The sequence below is a fragment of the Macadamia integrifolia genome, chromosome 7 (assembly GCF_013358625.1).
Source record: "Macadamia integrifolia cultivar HAES 741 chromosome 7, SCU_Mint_v3, whole genome shotgun sequence".
NCBI classification, from domain to species: domain Eukaryota; kingdom Viridiplantae; phylum Streptophyta; class Magnoliopsida; order Proteales; family Proteaceae; genus Macadamia; species Macadamia integrifolia.
Genome location: NC_056563.1, coordinates 17013994 through 17032386, shown reverse-complemented (window position 1 = coordinate 17032386; position 18393 = coordinate 17013994). Strand labels below are relative to the sequence as shown.

The 18393-nt window shown below is 40.7% G+C and overlaps 2 protein-coding genes across 2 annotated transcripts; one reads left to right on the top strand and one right to left on the bottom strand.

Moving 5' to 3' along the window:
• Nucleotides 1-5586: 5586 nt before the first annotated feature.
• LOC122084781 (light-induced protein, chloroplastic-like) lies at nucleotides 5587-9269 on the top strand. Its single transcript, XM_042653211.1, has 5 exons — nucleotides 5587-5643; nucleotides 5745-5868; nucleotides 6820-7006; nucleotides 8571-8766; nucleotides 8854-9269. Exons 1-5 carry the CDS (start codon nucleotides 5587-5589, stop codon nucleotides 9166-9168), a joined length of 879 nt encoding a protein of 292 aa, XP_042509145.1. The 3' UTR covers nucleotides 9169-9269.
• A 1159-nt stretch (nucleotides 9270-10428) lies between these two features.
• On the bottom strand, nucleotides 10429-12800 carry LOC122083988 (clathrin coat assembly protein AP180-like). The gene has a single exon (XM_042651957.1). It carries the CDS (start codon nucleotides 12204-12206, stop codon nucleotides 10494-10496), a length of 1713 nt encoding a protein of 570 aa, XP_042507891.1. The 5' UTR covers nucleotides 12207-12800; the 3' UTR covers nucleotides 10429-10493.
• Between the last annotated feature and the right edge of the window lie 5593 nt (nucleotides 12801-18393).

Here is an 18393-nt window from a genome sequence, read left to right as displayed (position 1 = left end):
CCGTTTTTTTTTTTTTTTTTTTTTTTTTTTTGGACAAAGTTTTTCTTCACCAAGTGGTGAAGTTTATCGCTCCATCCTAGGGTTCACAAACTTCTATAGGGTTTATATATACTTTTCCTAAAAACTCACATGATACCCCATTTGTGAATTTAACGCACCCATGGTGAATCTCACCCCAGAGTAAATGACGCATCTATAGGTGTGTTAAAAAAGACGTAACCTTCTTTCGATTGCCTTTTATCTTATTCCTAAAAGTTCTTTAAGTACTCAAGGGTAAAAAATAATTTTTAACTCAAAATTATATCATTTTTAAAATTTTTTTTTTTTTTTTCATTTTCTTTTGTAGAAAAAGTTTTTATTGTTTCATATTGTTTTAAAGTACACATGGGAAAAAATATATTATACTAAGAGGGCAAAAAAATTAAGATTACGAATTATTTGACACCTTAAAGGTGTCAATAAGAAAATTAAGAAAATCTCCAAACTAAAAAAACAAAAAGTAAGATTGAGAGAGCTAAATGAGAATGAGAGAGAAACACAACATGGACCATTGAAAAAAAAATTGACAGGCCATATCATTGAAATAGACCATTAAAGATCAGGTTGTTGACAAGATGATCCATGTGGCTGAAGTAGTCACAGTGAAAGTATACTCATATGGAATTATCGTTGAATGGGCTATCTATCACATCCATTTACTTGCTTTGTGTAATACACGGAAGATCAAATGATAGATAGAATGGTCCTTTGGTGTTCTGAGCCCAGCAAGCAAGGGCCAAGTTCAGCCCTTGTTCCAGGCAAAACTCCCAGTTAGAACGCATATAGATTGTATTCTTTTGTCTCTATTTTCAGAGGGTTAAATCAAATGGACCGAGTTTCTTCATACCGTGGGTGTGGAGGGAATCTCTAGATTCACTCCTCGCAATGCCATTGCATCGCATTGCATTAGCGAGGGACATTTTTGTGTTCGTTAATAGGGGTTGAGGTGTAATGATGACCTAATTAAGAGTCCAATCACATGATCACATCACAAACAAAGAAAAGTTTTCTCTACTCCATGAGTGAAAGAAAACTTAAGACTCTGTTTGGTGTGCTTTCTTAGTATGCGTTCTAGATCAATAATCCATTCCAAGAAATCATATCAGACGTCAGTCTTAGGCACCATTTGACAATGTTCCGTTTCTGCCTTTTCTGCGTTTTCTTATTCCCAGAAACGGAGAAATAGTCTAAAAAACTTTTGATGAAGTTGTTATGTTTCATCCGTTTCTAGAGACATATATCAAAATTTATGTCTATTTATAATTCTAGAAACGACTTTGACGAAACAAGTCGGACTTGTTTCGTCATTTCTAGAAACGAATTTGAGGAAGAAAAAAAAAAAAAGTTGTTGTGCCCGATAAATTGCTCAACTATTTAAACCTAAAAAGAGGCAACTGAACTCTCTCTCCCTTTTGAGCATCCGATGATACTTCTGGCTTTCTTAGTGGCATTATGTCTGCAAAAAACGTTTCGAGAAACAGGTTTATCAAGTACCAAAAAATCCGTTTTTGTTTTCAAAAACAAAAATCTGTTGTTTCTAGACACAGAAAGAACAGAAACGTTATCAAACGGTGCCTTAGTTTTCCACCCATGACCTTAAACATCTAGACCCACTATTTGTCTAACATATATTTATCATCTCATCTTATCAATCTCAACAATTTTTGAGACCCACATACAAATGAATGAACCATGCAACCATAAATTGTAAGCTTTTGAAACATTATTGTATGTTTTGAAAGTAAAGCTGCGTTTGGTATGATATTTTAGAATGCATACGAAACGCAGCTCTAGTTCAAATCAGATGAAGTTATTTATTAATGTTGAAGAAACCTGGTGTCATCTAGTGTTATATAGGCCCATGGAGGTACAGTCTTGGAATCTTACATGCTTTGATTTTGGGCTAGCTTGGATCTTGGGCTCAACCATGTAGCCCAGTCTCAAGCTTTTTAGACCTGACCCAATGTGGAACGTCTTTAGTTCTTCAAGGTAAGGGTGAGCTATCATTGAAATTTGAAGCTACAAGGGACGAGAGTTGGGAGGGTGCCCTATGGCAATAGATCACATGAAATGTTACTTTGGATCGACAACGTTATAATCCTTGCATGCAGGATTCAATTACATATTCTACGGTTGCTTCTTGTTGTTGCAAGACTCACACATTTGAACATCTTCTATGATGGTCCATTTAGTTATGTAACATGGAATGGGCAACCACTAGATATCTAAGGATTTGATAAAAAAAATAAAAAAAAATAAAAAAAAATGGATATCTAAGGAATGATTTTGATTGGTCCAAGTATCAATTTAAACTTTAAAAAAAAAAATCATTTTGCTTCTTTGGTATTACTCATTTTTTTATTCTAATTTTAGCTATCCATACCTTTTTCATATCATTGCTTAGAAATATTAATTTTCCACTGATTTTTCAAAAGCTTATTTTGCCACGTGGGCAGTTCCATTTGGAGTGAGATCTAAACATGAACAGTAGAGAATTTTAAGTCCTCTCTCAACAAAATTGCAGGACCATCCAACCCACGGGCAACTATTTGGGCTGATCTAAGAAGGCCTTTATGATATTGGGAAAGAAAGGCTAATGTGTAGATTCTTGTCTATGTTTCTCTCACATCACTTCCATGGACCACACATCCTCTCTCCTTACAAAATGTCCTTATTGTATGACACATCATTCTCTTTTCTATTAGTACACAAATGGATTCTTGGTGTTTTATGAAATTTCTTCTTATCTTTTCTTTTTAGTTTTTTATCTTTCCCCTGTTTTTACCCCATTTTTTTTTTCAGTCTTATGGGGTTTACTATCAACTGCAGCTCAATCCTTGTACTTTTACTTTCTTAGCCAATGAGGAACCTTCGAACTTGTCCAATAGGAGAAGAGCACAATCAACTGTGAACTGATAAGTTATTGATTAGCATTAAGTAAGGGCAACGTCTCAAATTCTCAATAGGATGGTGACTGAACTGGGAAGTTGTTTTCCAGGTTTAAAGAAGATGAAAGATTTTTACTAAAAAACAGAAAAATGAAAGATGCTATTTTGGTATGGAAAAGAAAAATGAATTTTTCTTTTTATGAGAGTGATCTCAGAGCAAGTAGCAGATATTCTTCACCTTCTCTGATATATAATATAATAATTCATTAGAAGAAGTGCAATGTACATCTTAGATTTAGAAAGAAACTCAGTCAAAACTCAGAACCCGACTAAGTCTGACATAAAATCGATTCATTCATTAAATAAGTACATCACAATCCAAAGGTATAAGCTCAATCGAAATTGCCCCAACTCGACCGATTAATACCCCTATTAGATATCATTACGTAATTGCCAAACCTCTATGTCAATGCGAGGACCAATCTGAGGAGACTAACAATCATCCAACCAAGGGCAAGGATTAAAAAGATCTATTCGCATTCCCGTTGTTTGAGCTTAAGGGTGAGGTGGTCTTTTCACACTCTGAACGGAAGGTGCTTAATCCCATGTGATCTCACCTCAAGCTCTCCTAGTCTACTCTATGCATCACATTCACAATACCACCCCACGTTTTTCTGAACTCCCCATTCCGATCCACGCGTCACAAGACCATTCGTCGACGTTGGAAGTGCCTATGAGAGGCTGAGTGTGCATACGACTGTGTGCAAACAGGGACAGGTATATCAGGTTTTTCTTGGCCAGACATCAGACAGGTTTTGGGGGATCGGAATTGGACTCACTGATTCACCCCCCCTCTCAGTGACTGCCGGGTTACAACAGTACGAACCTGATGAAACGAATGCATAAAAATCAAGGGGATCGGCAGGGGTGAGCCATACATCGTCTAGCTCACCGTAAGAGTGTGACACTTGGATTTTATTGATCCTATGGTGTGGGTGGCTTAAACCTTAGGGAAACATATATGTTGGTGATACACCATATCACTTTCTCATAATTGCAACTTTTCAGATCTTATGGTGTGGATTTTATTCTATGAAAACCATTGGGTATACATTAACCAGATAGTTACACAAGAGAGTGCAACCTCCCAATTCACAATTTCTGCAATCCTATTTAACATGAGAGCCTTGATGGATTCGAACCATCATCGTCTGGGAACAAACTCAGGTGCTCTTCCTTATTGAGTTAAAGACTCACCAACCTACATAGACCATGTCAATTTAATCCAAATATAACAGTCAAGCACAAAGAAAGAGATAGAAAGAGAATAACAGAATGAGTTAGAAGAAGTAGAAGAAGAACAAATCTAGAATGATACTGAAAGCAGTCAGCCTTAAGAATCTAAGTATTAACAGATTAAGCAGTTTGGTTATTTAGCTCATGGAACAAACAACACCAACTGCAACAATAATAGATTCTGATTCAAATCAGCCAATTTGACCCCTCTGCTTCGATCTCTTGAACGATGCCTGAAGTACCCCCACCCCTCTTTTATAGCTTTTAAGATTTAGCTACAAAAGCCCTATCTTCTGAGAGTTGTGCTGGGGAAGTACTTGTGATTAAAGAAAGGAAATACATCAATTTCTCTTGGTAAGTAAGCTAAATTAGTTGAAGGTAAGTAATGACCTTTGACCTCAGGTTGAATAGTTTGGAATGTAATTCTTTCATGCAACTGGTTAACCTCTCTCTCTCTCTCTCTCTCTCTCTCTCTCTCTCAAACTCCACATTGAGAAGAAAATTTTAAATGGCAATATTTACAAGAACTAGTCTTAAAGATATAAATTAGAACCAATCTATTCAAGGACCATAGGAATTATAATATGAAACAATAGTTTATAAAAGCATATCATCATCATCTATGGTATGGAGTCGGTGTAGAATCGACAGTGACCGATTTCCATTACTTGAACTTTGTAAAGAACAAACACACAATATTAATATACATTCAAAAACTAGAACAACTTCATTAGTGTCTGCCTTCCCTGGAAGAACAAAGAACAAGAAGAACAATAAGTAGAGAAAAAGAAAGCGAGGGGAGACCTGTGGACTTCATTTTCTCTGTAAAGTATGGAATAATCAACTTGTAATGAAGGTTTTTTGACAAGAATGAATTGCAGAGATAACTAATTCATGATACCCAAATGATATAATCTGCTTTTTTTTTGTATCTCTTGGTTAGCACCTAGACCCTTCCTTTTGATTGAATTATTAACAAAGCTTTGACTAGAAGGGGAAAAAAGAGACATGGATCATAACAGAAAAATGTGATTCTACATCCAGTCTACAGAGAAGGAAAAGGTTGCAACTTAGAACTGAAAAGCATGAGATATAACGCAACGTTCAACACCTGCTACAAATTAAGGAACACACCATCATGTCATATTCTCATCTACCCATTGAAAGTACTTTCTAAATTACAGCATTTCATGATGAATCTCACAAACTTGATGCCAAGCAGAAATGGTACCTCTGCATCAGTCCCATAGAGTGTTACACGATAAACAACTGAGACAGACTTGCCATCAGCAGAATAGGTGATGCTCCAAGTGATATCCATTTCTCTAGCAGATCCTTAAAGAACATAACAACTTATGTGTAAATGAAAAAGCAGAGCACCATGATATGGAAGATAAAGCCACTCCTTGTGGATCCAAATGTTTTAATTTTCCCCCATTTTAAAGCCAAAATTAAGCAAATAAACTCACCCAGTGTTTAACCTAATGACAAAATTAAGATAATAACTTATTGTGGTTTCAGATAGCTATAATTAAGAAATTGGAATGGAGAAGATTACCCTGTTATTGTTGTGCTAAGGGTTGCAAGAACAACATTGAATACCCACGGTTGAAGCCACTGAAGGATTTTAGAACACTACAGACCTGTATTTACTTCCTTCTAGTTATTCACCAATGTTGATATCATGCTCTCTTTTGACAACGTAGCAGTCCCTCACTGTGTCGACTCGATCTCCCTCACCCCTCCTCCATTATTCCTTATACCATGAGCGTGAGCTCTTTATTCAAGGCCATCCAACCCCCTGAAATTTATTCCATTAAACCTTCCTATTGTGAGGTTGAAACCAACATCCAGTTCATGCCATTTTAGTTTCACCAGATTGACTTTCAACAACTAAAATAGGGTTTGTCTGTCGAACGATGCAAGATGACTTTTCAGACGATGGTCGCACAAAGAAAGGAGAAGTCGCCGGCTGCTATTAGAGACGACGAGATGAACACCGACAGCCTACTAGAGACGGTAGGATGGACGCCAAAGGTAGGGAGGAAGTTCCCGCGCCATAGACAAACCCTATTTTTTTATTTAAAATTTTGCACCCATCTCTCAGGGATTTGATTAAGAAAATGATTTGATGTATCACTGACGTATCTTTTTCCTTAAGGATTAAGCCATCCACATCGCAAGACCGATAAAGTCCAAGTATCACAATCCTGGGTGAGCTAGACGATGTATGGCTCACCCCCGACGCTATAGACGAGCCAAATCCAAATATCAAGGGGATTGACAAAGGACCTTCTTCCTTCTCCAAATTTCCAAACAAGTGAAAGAATCATTTCAGGAGGAATGGCAGCTGTTTCGTCTCTGAACCCCTTCCCCTGAAACTCCAAGTCCCTCTCTGTGAATTCGTTCCCCACGCTTCATTCTGTATGGATCATCCCGTCGTCCGGTCCGGGAAGGAAGGTTGCAGGATCGAGGAGGTTTCCGATCGCGGTTTAGGATCGTGGGGTGAGATCCGTTCTCAGGATTCGACCTGCAGATGAAGAAGGGTTTGAAACGGCTTTGGTGAAGGAAGAGGAGGGAAAGCCTAAGTAAGAAGATCTCAGTGAGGTGGAGAAGCTGACGAAGGGTTTGGTGGATTCGTTCTACGGCACGGATCGAGGGCTGAGTGCGTCCAGTGAAACGAGGGCGGAGATTGTTGAGCTCATTAACCAGCTTGAGGCCTTGAACCCGACTCCCGCTCCATCCGAGGCGTTGACCCCTCTCAATGGCAAATGGATTCTTGCTTAAGTCTCTCTCTCTTTCTCTCTCTCAGTTCCGTTTGATTGGAACATTCTGACGAATCAAGAAGATAAGAAAATTTTGATACTTTGGCATGGAAAATGTGGCTGACGTAATGCCCGAGTGGTGCATCAGATGAGCCAAGGGTTGGTAGGGCCACCACAGCCCACATGAGGGATTTTGGATGGCTGGGAAGTGGGAAGTGGGAAGTGGGAAGTGGGAAGACATGGACACTCAACCCAGGTCCTCCCTGCCAAGTGCCAACCGATTCGTGTCACGCGGATTGAGGCAACTCACAGACTGGGTTAAATTGTCCGTTTCTTTTAGTATGGTCTAGTCCCAACTCCCAATGGTCTTAGGGGTTTAATCTCAGGATCTTTCGGCTGATTTGGATCGGAATCTGTGGAGGTATTTTATCCACGACTCCGATCCATGCGGCATTTTTAGCGTTGGGTAGAATCTGGCCAATTCTTGACCAATTTTTTGGATAATACAAACTGAAATTGATTGGACCAGTTCAAATTTTAATTCTGCCATTGAAAACCTGATTTATAGTCATGTAGGCTCCACTTGATTACAAGGGAATTTGAGAGGAAGGGAAGTTAATCACTATCCCACACATGGTTTCTAAGTATCGGTCTCGTGTCGGTCATATTGGATTGGTATCAGCTAAGATCGATCCTGACCTATATGGATTAATTATACCTATCATTCTCATCATTCTCAGGATCGATTATCCCTATGTTATCCCTATTATAGCGATACTATCCCCCAAATCCTTGATCCCACATGATTTTATTATTTGCTCCAGTTCATTCCTTTTTTGCTTATACAATGTTGCTTTACTTTCCATTTACGTCTCTTGAATTTGAGTAGTAAAACTAAAACATCTTAATTAATGAAGTTTTTCATTTTTATATTAAAAAAGAAAAAAACATATCTATAAAGTATTATTATTAAATATGATAGTAATTTATACAAGGAAAGAGTTGGGAACCCACTAACTTTCCTCACTAGCTATCCTGGAGCTAGAGGATGGGATGGAATGGAAGGTGCATTGTGATCATTTTCAAATGGGAGGGAGAGTGCGTCTAGCAGCATGTTCAGCCTTTTTCCTTTATACAATTATATAGTGATTGTCAAAATTTTATTTTTTAATTTTAAAACTCATTTATGTTCTTTCTAATTTTCCTAACAATCAAATATAACTTATCTGCATGAGTATGAAAGAATTTCCCTGATGTGGACATGCCCCTAGCGGAGAGGTATTACCCTAGACAATAAGGGTGGGGAGTTTTTTATGGGACAGTAATCCCATCGCATGGTCACACTCACACCTCCGATGCTAAAGGAATTCTTCCTACTCTTACTGTGAAAGAAAATTTTTATAAAACATATTTCACTTCTCAAAAGAAAAAATATATATATATATATATATTTAAATTTTACAAGTCATCAAAAATGATTTTTTATTTATATATATTTTATTTTCTGGAGAAATATTTGCATTTCCTTTACAACCAAATAAAATTATAAAAATGTGTGAAAATCTCATGCCTGATTGTGCAGGTACACTTCGTTCTCAGGGTTGTTCCCATTGTTCTCGAGGGGAACGCAACCATGGGTGGCGGTGGAGGAAATATCCCAAACCATTGATTCAGAGAACTTCACTATTCAGAACTCTGTCAAGTTCAGCGGGCCCTTGGCCACCACTTCCTTCATCACCAATGCCAAATTTGAAATCCGAAGCCCCAAGCGTGTTCAGGTTTGCCAATTTGACTGTGAGACTGAGACTGTGAGACTGTGATGACTGTGACTGTGATTCTGAGCTAAACTTACTTTTGTGTTACAGATCAAGTTTGAAGAAGGGATCATAGGGACATCCCAATTAACAGATTCCATAGAGATACCAGAAAACGTGGATGTTTTGGGACAGAAGATAGAACTTTCCCCCTTCAAAGGTCTGATCACCTCAATTCAAGACACTGCTTCCTCTGTGGCAAGGACAATTTCCAGCCAATCACCCTTTAAGATACCCATCACCAACACAAATGCCCTGTCATGGTTGCTCACCACATACCTTGATGATGAACTACGTATCTCTAGGGGTGATGGTGGGAGTGTGTTTGTGCTCATCAAGGAAGGAAGCTACCTATTGTCCTCCTAAATAGAAATCAAATTATATAGTTGTTCCTAAGTGTCTCTACGCCCTTGTGAATGTGCTTATAGTATGGTGTAATATAGTGGTAATGTGAATAATGGGTGTTAAAAATTACAATCTTATCACGTTTGAAGATGGTTTTACAGAATCTTGTTGGCTTGTATAACCATACCTAACCCTCTGTGTATGTGGCCATTAACAAGTTTTTTCTTTCTTTGGAGTTCACAACCTTCTTCTTCCCCCACCAAAAAGAAAAGTTTAAAGTTATTTGTATCAGTATTCAGTACAGGAGATAGTATGTAGAAACGAAACCCTAAAATAATATAGAAAAATAATGAAAAACGCAAACAAATAATCACATAATGTACACAAAGATTTACATGGTTCAGTAAGATCACTTACATTCACATTGAGATGAGATACTATTTCACTATTAATGGAGAAATGGATTATAGTTGATCGTTTTCATACCTCTCTCAAATTGATTACGGAGAAAAAACTCTCGCTACAAATAAATAGCAAAACTCTCCATAGGTAAATTATAGCTTTCAGCTCTTAATGGACCTTTCGAAATCAATTCACCTACGCAAGGGATGGAACACAAAACATCAGACCCATAACAATTCTCAAAGATTGAACTAAGCCTTCTAAATTAGATGTATAGGTTAGGATCTTGGGGTGCGGTGTTGTCAAGAAGATTAGAAACTCAAACAAAAACAAGTGTAGTACAAGTAGTACCTTCCTACTATGCAATGCCACTAACAAATTTTTCTGCCTTCGGAATTCACAACCTAGCTACCATGCATGCTGCTACTTCTTCCTCCCTTACCCCGCCTCACCCATTCAAAGGGGAGGTTCCGAACGAATTAAATAACCACTTATTAGTTTGAGATTGTGTTGCATTAGAAGCTTCATCCTGAGTTATGAGTTCAGACATCATAAGCTTGGAATTCTACCGCTCCAAGAGGAGAGATTTTTGAGGAGAAGTCTTAAGTGTAAGTGGCTTGCCCTTGATGACTCTAACATGAGGTTCTTCTATCGTTCTCTCAAATCTGGAACTAGTCACAATTCTACGAACTTGGTGCGTTAGGTGCATTTGGTCTATTGGTGGTCAAGCGATTGAAATAGTCTCTCGACATTCTCAGTGTAAGACTGCATAATTCTCGCCTCGACTGAGCCCTACTTTAGTTACCCATGAATCTTTTCCAACCAAAGGGTTTGCTCAACAAAATGATAATTATTGAATTTGTTTTTCTGCTACCCAAAAGCAAGAATTTATTTTTCCTTTATCTTTAATTTTGGAGGGGGGCCGGGGGTGGTTTGGGAATCAATCAAGCTACATTTGCATGCCTCGCTATGATTTTATTTTGGTGCTGTAACCACAACTGCTGTTCACGTAGGAAGTGTTGCTGTTGACCGGTGGAACTAACCAAAATTTGATCCGCCTGGAGAGACAATGGTGCGAAAGGGTCATTCTCTACATGCCACGGTGATGCTGTAGCATCATCCGATTCCTGCGCAGTGAACGTCGGGGTTGCCTGAAACGTGGGGAGCGAAAAGAAATCAGTGTCGCCGGCGACGGGTCCAATGGCGGTGGTGGATGTTTCAGGGATCTCACTCGTGTCCTGGAGGAATGGATTATAGCTGGGCTGGTGGAGATGCCGCAGCTGGGCGAAACCCTCTTGTGAAGACGACGACGACGACGTTACCGAAATGTCGTTGGCAGTTACAGTTTCAGCTAACATGTCCTCCCATCCTTCTCTTCCACCGTCCTCGGCTCCCATCGCCGTTAATCCCGATACCGATGGCTGCTGTTCATTATCATCGGTGAAGAGAACTAGATCCATCCCTCCCGAATCTATTCCTTCTTCATCCGTACTCGTATTGGTATTCAGACCCATCAAATCTTCCAATTTGGTTTGCTTCTCAAATTGGTCTTGATCCGTGGAGATGGATGGGCTCGTGTGGCTCGTATGGCTTGTGCCGGCGTCGGTACCGCCGATCAGATCCTCTAACGAGGTTGGCCGGTCGTTAACCTGGGATCCCGTCTCGGATCCTCCCTCCTCTGGTGGTGCAGGTTGACAGACCGGCGATCCAGGATTCCCAGTAGAGAAAGAACCCTGATCTTTGAGAAACTCCCGGAGCGCGTCAATGAGCTCATCGGAAATCTTCTGAACACTCGGGTACTCCGACGTCCGTCCCACCCCCATATTCTTGCAGGAGCTGTAGAATTCACTCAACTCCTCGTATTGCTTGGAAGCCTTTATACAGGTCTGGAAGGCATCGACACAGGACTGGTACTGCAAATGAAAGAAGCTATCGAGGAGAAGGGTGAGGCCATCGGAGATGTCTCTGTAGAGATCGAAGCTCTCCAGGACGATGGGGTAGAGAGAGATATGAACGAGACGGTTAGACTTGGCGGTGCCGGTGGGTCTGGTGGCGATGATTCGATCCAGCAGCCGCTGCCAGTAGGAGATGCGGTCTAGCAACATAGGCGGTTTCATGTCGCACACGAGGTCGTTCCTCCTGTGGGACCCACCATTGTTAGGTTCCTTGTGGACAGCCCTGCGCTGGAGCTTACCTATGAGGTAACACTCTAGGCGGTCGTTTAGGTAAAGTGCAAAGGTGCGGATATAGGCGGTGTAGTCCCAAGGGTTTGAGGTTGAGATGTCACGGAAGGTGGAGAGGTTAAGGATCTTGGCGCCTGCTTTCATGGCTTGAAGGACTTCACGTGGGAAATAAGGATTGCCGTCTTGGAAGATGCGAAGAACAAGCATGAGGGACTTGAGGGCTACGATCCAATTGCGCGTGCGGCCGATACGCTTGGCGATGGCTTGCGCACAGGTTGATGCGTAGAGTTTGGAACCGCAAGTAAGGAGGAGAACCTCTTTGACGTGCTTTTCTTTCATTGGGACAGTGTCATGGGTTGTGGCTTTGAGGATTGCGATGTCGAGGCTTGAGGAGTTGTTGTTTGTTACCATAGCGAGGCCTATGCTGGTCTGATCCTTCATTGCCCCAATTGCTTTCCTTAGCTTGCTGGGCATGGTTATTTGGTTTTGAAAAAGAAGAGTGAATTGAAGAGAAATTAAGGGGAGGAGAGAAGGAAATGGTTGGTGGTTGCAGTACCACCCCCTTCTTCTCTTTCCTTTGGATTCGGATTTGTTTTGTGAAGCAGAGGGAGGTGAGGGAAGGAGGAAGGGAAGTTAGAGGTTCACAGAGTTTGGAAAGGAGGGGAAGGGGAAGGGGAAGGGGAAGGATGAAGGAGAAGCCTCCGTAAAACTTGTTTTGAATCCCTTAAAACTCTCGTAAGAGACTGAGATGGGTCAGGGGCTCCATGGTTTTAGGCGTGACTGAGTGAGTGGCTTCAGAATGTCTAGAGAGAGAGAGAGAGAGAGAGATGGATTAAACCCCAAGCGTTTCTCCAAAAGACGTGACGAGGACTCGGAAGGTTGACCGTTTCCTCATCCTCATTTTGGGACGGTTCAAAAAGCGATTGATGTGGACCCGCATATCCCGATCCCAACTTTTTAAAATCGTCCACGTAATCACTGTTTGTAGGAGACCCCACCAATCTTTCTGACCTTGAGAGATGGTAAGGGTGTCATTTGGTTGGTTCGGTCTGGTTTTAGTAGGGTTGAATTTGCCGGACAGTTTAAACTGGTTTTTTATTGATTTGTAATCGGGTTAGTATCAGATTTTATCTGATACAGTTTCAGTTTGACATATATACATAAAGGAAATAAATGGAAAATTTTTGGTTTGGTCTGATCTCAGTTTTTTATTAGGTTCAATCCAATTTTCGATTCCGTCGATCTGATTGATTTTGATTAATTGGTTTTAGAAAACTTAAACCCAAAACTAAGCCAATAAGTGTTCAATTAAGTTTGGTTCAAACTTAACCGTCCAGTTTTCGTCAATCCAAATGGTTGGGGCTGAATTTTAACTCGGAGACCTCTTGGTGAGGATGAGCTTTTTGTGCACCACAATTTTGATCAAATTTTTCTCGATTAGCAAGAAAGGGCGACTCAAATTCTCTACGGTGAGTGGCAATGAATATTCAATAATTGAGGGAGCCCGGCATGAATCCCAACCATTGAATTCTCATTGCTGCTTACTATCTTCTCACTGAGAATTTTTGTGCACGAAAGGATGCGTCATAGGTATGGATCATCACAACAAATTTGCTTATTAATTTGCTATGCAAAAATGACATGAATTAGTAATTGATATTAGGATTGATATCAGTGTTGATTGATACTGATTAAATTGAGCTGAATCAGACAGTTATACCCTAATTTCGCTAAAAAAATTAGATTTTTTTTGCATTTTTACCTTTGATCCAATACCAATTCCTTACCAAGATTAGCCAGGAATTGATGTTGGCCTCTTACAGTAGTTGATCCGACCTGATACAGATCACTAAATCCTTATCCCTCATAGGTGTTTCGTGTAAGATTCTGGATAACTTTTGACCAAACTTGTTCCACTTTTAGCATTAAAACGAAAAGGGTTCCAATAAGAAGAATCAGGATAGAGGATACACCAGAATCCTCACCAGGCCAAGATCATAGACTTCTTTATTTTTTGGACATGGAACGTGCAACCCATGATGCAGAAACTTTTAAGATATACCCATTTCTCCATCATTGTATATAAAAATACTCCAAGCAAAGTTTGATGTTTGTTGTTCTCATTATTGTAGAGTATGTTCTTAGGGTAGAGAATGTTTTGGTTGATTCTATTTTTAAGTGGGCTGTTGATTATTCTCTTGAGGGTTATTGAGTGTGTTAGCTGCTCTACGATCATCGTTGCTTGCTTATTCTCGTAATCTACAATCACTCTATGGTCGAGCTGGTCTCCAAACACCCCTATAGTTTTCTTCGTTCAAGCGACTCATGCGAAAACCGCTAATCATAGACCACCCTCTATATAGATCACATTGATTTAAGAATCAATGTCTTATTAGATGATAATATTAATCTCAACGATTAGTATCAATCTTGGTCGATATTGATGCCTAACCCATTATAGACCAGAGGTTCAAAAACTATATCAGTATCAAGATCAGCCACGATCCAACCAATTCTGGTACCATTATCTAAATCATTGTAGGTCTTTTTTGCTTCTATAAAATGTTCCTCCCATGCACTCTTAAGCCATCCCGAATCTGTTATGCATGTAAAAGAAAAACAATAATAATCTAGAGGCATGGAAAGGATGGGCTGAATTATTATATAATTACTATTAAATATTTTTTATTTTCATCAACATGCATTATTTGTAGAAACGCAACTCTAAAAACGATGCAGAAGGTAATAGAAAATTAAAAATAAACAATGCACTCAGGTTTACGAAGTTCGGCAAGATTTCCTGTGTCCTCGGTAAGATGAGATTCTCTTTCACTATCAATGGAGAATAGGGTTACAATGCTCGTCCTCACACCACTCAGAATTGCTTATAGAGAAAGTAAACATCGCTACAAATATATAGCGAAAAACCCTAATATCGAAAGTACAAAACTGTTGTTCTCCTGTCCAAGGCATGCACCAGTATTCGCTAGATTAAACTGCGATAGAATACAAGACATCATACACCAACATTATCACCATGTGATCATCCTTTGGGAAAGAAATTACTTTCCTCCAGAGGTGCATCCATTGCTCCCAAAAGGAAGCAGTAACAAAAAATTTGCCAAGGGGATGAAACTTTTGATCTTACACCCCTCTTCAGCTCCAATATAAATACATCTTTGGGCATTGCTGATTGGAGCTCTTATAAGATTATGGTTTTCCAAATGAAAAGATAGGTTAAAATCTTAGATACCTAAAACACAAATTTTAGTTGAGCTAAGCAGTCATTATGGTAGTTGATGATGCGTTTAGGCATATAATTACATTCCCAAAAGTGCAAACTTCAAAAAAATCTTCTAAATAATCCAATCTTTGAGTGTATGTATAGCTCAGAGTCAAGTTTTGCCATGAAAGGGTGATTTGATAATTTTGATCGTAGATATATCTAGAAAATATGATCTAAGATTAGAAACATCTTAAGCTTCAAATTCAAGTTCAGTTATATACCAACGTATTCACAATTTTCCTTGGATTTAAAGTTATTCATTTCTTTTTACCAAAAAAATATTTTTAATGCTTCATTTTCTTTTATAGATTTTTCAAATCAATTTTGTTACTTGACTTACTCCATTTCAACTGAGCTTGGCACATAAGTAAAAAACCATTGAGGTCTGATTATCAACTTTACCCAATTTTCCATGTGGCAGATATTTGTATTGATTTAAGAAGTGAGACCTCACCAAAGTACAAGCCTTTCACAATAAAAAAAAGTTGGCCAGGTAGAGGGGACGAAACAAATGTAGTCTATATAGATGCTGTCATGTTCTATATAAAGATATTGTCAAGTTCCAACAAATCACTTTTCGCATATTATACCACACCTAGGAAAATCTGAACCACCGAAGGGAAAGTGTATACTGATACGGACAAATTAATTACCTAGTAAGGTAAGAACACGTGGTATCCAAGGGAAGGACACGTGCCGCCCACCTGATCGAGGCCGCAAGGATTCTAACCACGTAAACCACGTGAAAAGAAGATACCCGAAGGGGGAATATTCCCAACAAAGGGGATAGGACATATCCGAATAGGACTCTGAAAGGAAAAAAGGTGGACCCGAGGGAGACTCCCAATAAAAAACCCTAAACCCTAAGCACTATAAGAGAGAGCTCGAGAGGAGGGGAGAGGTAGGTGAATAGACCCACACCATTACTCCTGTGAAAAACTGTTCTGTCGGTCTCTAACTTGGGTGTCGGAGGACTAATCCCGGAGATACCTCCGGGCCTCTACCTTCTATTCTTGTGCAGGATCAGCTCATACGGATTTTCGATAGCAACAAATTGGCGTCGTCTGTGGGAACGACAGTAATGGTGGGGAAAACCTACAATCGTAAGAAAAAAAGAGCAGCACCGAATATAAACATGGATGAGGAGGAACCTTCAAGAGGGCTCCCTCCCTCGACAGAAATCGGTGAAGAACAGGGAAACGATGATCGAGAAGGTTTCGCGAGGGACCAGTGTCCGATCGTATATTCAGTGCTCGGAGATAGTAATCCTCCACACCCTCTTAGGGCACAGGAATATGTGACACGGGTGCAGTTCGAAGCTCTTCAGGAGAAGTATGACCGAATGGCCGAGGCAATGAAGGAGGTCTCCAAAGCCATCTCTCAGAAGACCAACGGAGCACTGCAAGGCCCCCATATCCAGCTAGAGTGAGCTCAGGATGAGGACCGGAGTAGTACAGGATTGATAAGGTCCGATCGAAATCCTCGAAACCGAGCAAAGAGGGAAAGCCCTGCACCCAAAGAAAGGATGCGGCACACCGTTGGGGCCAGGTATGGGGAACTAAGTTAAGGAGACGGACAGAGACATGAGGACTCGGGGTTGAAGCAGATGATCCTAGACTTAAAAGACAAGATCTAGAAGGTAGCAGAAAACCAGACAAGAACTCGCGAGCCAAACCTCACTAATGACATGGCTCTAGCTGATGAGGTCATGAGGGACCCGCTCCTGGTCGGTTTTCACCTGCCCAAATATGATACCTACGATGGGTCCAGGGACCCCATCGATCATCTGAAAGGCCTCAAGCTTGCTATGCAGTTCCATCGAGTCTCGGGAAACATCATGTGTCGTACCTTGCCTTTGACGTTCAGAGGAGCGACAAGGTTATGGTACAACCGCTTACCGATGAAATCGATCCACAGCTTCAGCGACTTGAGTTACTTCTTCGTAAAGGGATTCTCCAGTGGCCAATCCCTTCAGAAGACCATGTTGAACCTGACCAACGTCAAACAACATGAAGGAGAGTCACTGCGAAACTATAAGAAGCACTTCCAGTAAGAGAAGATCATGATCAGAGGTCTAGACCAGAAAGAAGAGTTCACGGCCTTGCTGGGAGGTGTCAAGGATAAAGAGCTAAAAAGGTCTTTGGCGAAGCATACACCAAGGAACCTAGCCGAGTTGAGGGCTCGGTGTGATAAGTACATCCAAATGGAAGAAACCCTTTAAGCCGATGAAGAAGCCATGAAGAAGCCGAAGAGAAGACGGGGAGGAAAAGGATCTCAAGAGGCGACGACAAACCTTCCGAAGAGTGCAAAAGACGAAAGTCTGAATGTGGTCGGGCACCCAGTCCACCGAAGAAGTTTGAGAAATACGCACCCTGAACCTGAAACGAATGGATGTGATAATGCAGATAAAGGACTCCCTAGATGTTAGAGCCATGAAGTGGCTAGGGAAGATGGGACGACACCCTGAGAGACGCAACATGGACAAATATTTCCACTTCCACAGGGACCACGGCCATGACACCGAAGATTGTTGGCACTTGAAGGGGAAAATAGAATGAATGATCCGAAGAGGATATCTAGGCCGATTCGTAGACCGTGAAAAGGAGGATGCCCAAGATAATAATGACCGCAGGGACAACCGCCGTAGAGATGGCAGAGGCTACCATGAAAGAAGGGGGCCAGCCCGCAGGGGCAATCAGGAATGGTAAAGGGATCGGACACCCAAGGAAGTTGACCATCACCTCTGGGACGATCATAAAAGCTCAACTAGGGTTATAGAGACAATTTGTGGAGGCCTAGCCGCTAAAGAAAGTTCAATCTCGGCCAGGAAAGCAAAAGCCTATGTGAGAAGCGTGTATGTGGCTGAATGGTTAAACAACAAGGTGAAGACGGGGATGGTTATTTCCTTATCGGATGACGACCTGGAAGGGGTGCACACGCCACACGATGATGCCCTAGTAATCACCATGACCATAACATATTGTAGAGTAAAAAGGATCTTGGTGGATAACAGCAGTTCAGCTGATATCCTGTTCCTTGAGGCTTTCCAGAAGATGGGCTTGGACGAGGGAAGGTTGAAGAAGATCGAACACCCATTACAAGGATTCTCCGGTGCCCCGGTCAAAGTGGAGGGATTGATTGAGTTGCCAGTAAGAGTCGGCACCAGATACCGCCAAGTAACAGTCATGATCAACTTCCTGGTAGTAGGCATTACTTTGGTGTACAAAGCCATACTAGGGAGAGTTGGTTTAAACCTGCTAAAGGTTGTCATCTCCACACCACACCTCAAGATGAAGTTCCTAACTAAGAACGGTGTCGGTGAGTGTCGAGGGAATCAAGAGGCATCCCGGAGATGCTCTGCCACCACCTTATGGG

What these genes read in the sequence shown, in the direction of transcription:
- LOC122084781 (XM_042653211.1), top strand. Translation starts at nt 5,587, where the DNA reads ATGAAAAAGCAGAGCACCATGATATGGAAGATAAAGCCACTCCTTGTG. An exon ending in CACTCCTTGTGGATCCAAAT is followed by an intron (nt 5,644 to 5,744) that starts GTTTTAATTTTC and finishes TTGTGGTTTCAG; the next exon opens with ATAGCTATAATTAAGAAATT. An exon ending in GAAGCCCCAAGCGTGTTCAG is followed by an intron (nt 8,767 to 8,853) that starts GTTTGCCAATTT and finishes TTTGTGTTACAG; the next exon opens with ATCAAGTTTGAAGAAGGGAT.
- LOC122083988 (XM_042651957.1), bottom strand. Translation starts at nt 12,206, where the DNA reads ATGCCCAGCAAGCTAAGGAAAGCAATTGGGGCAATGAAGGATCAGACC.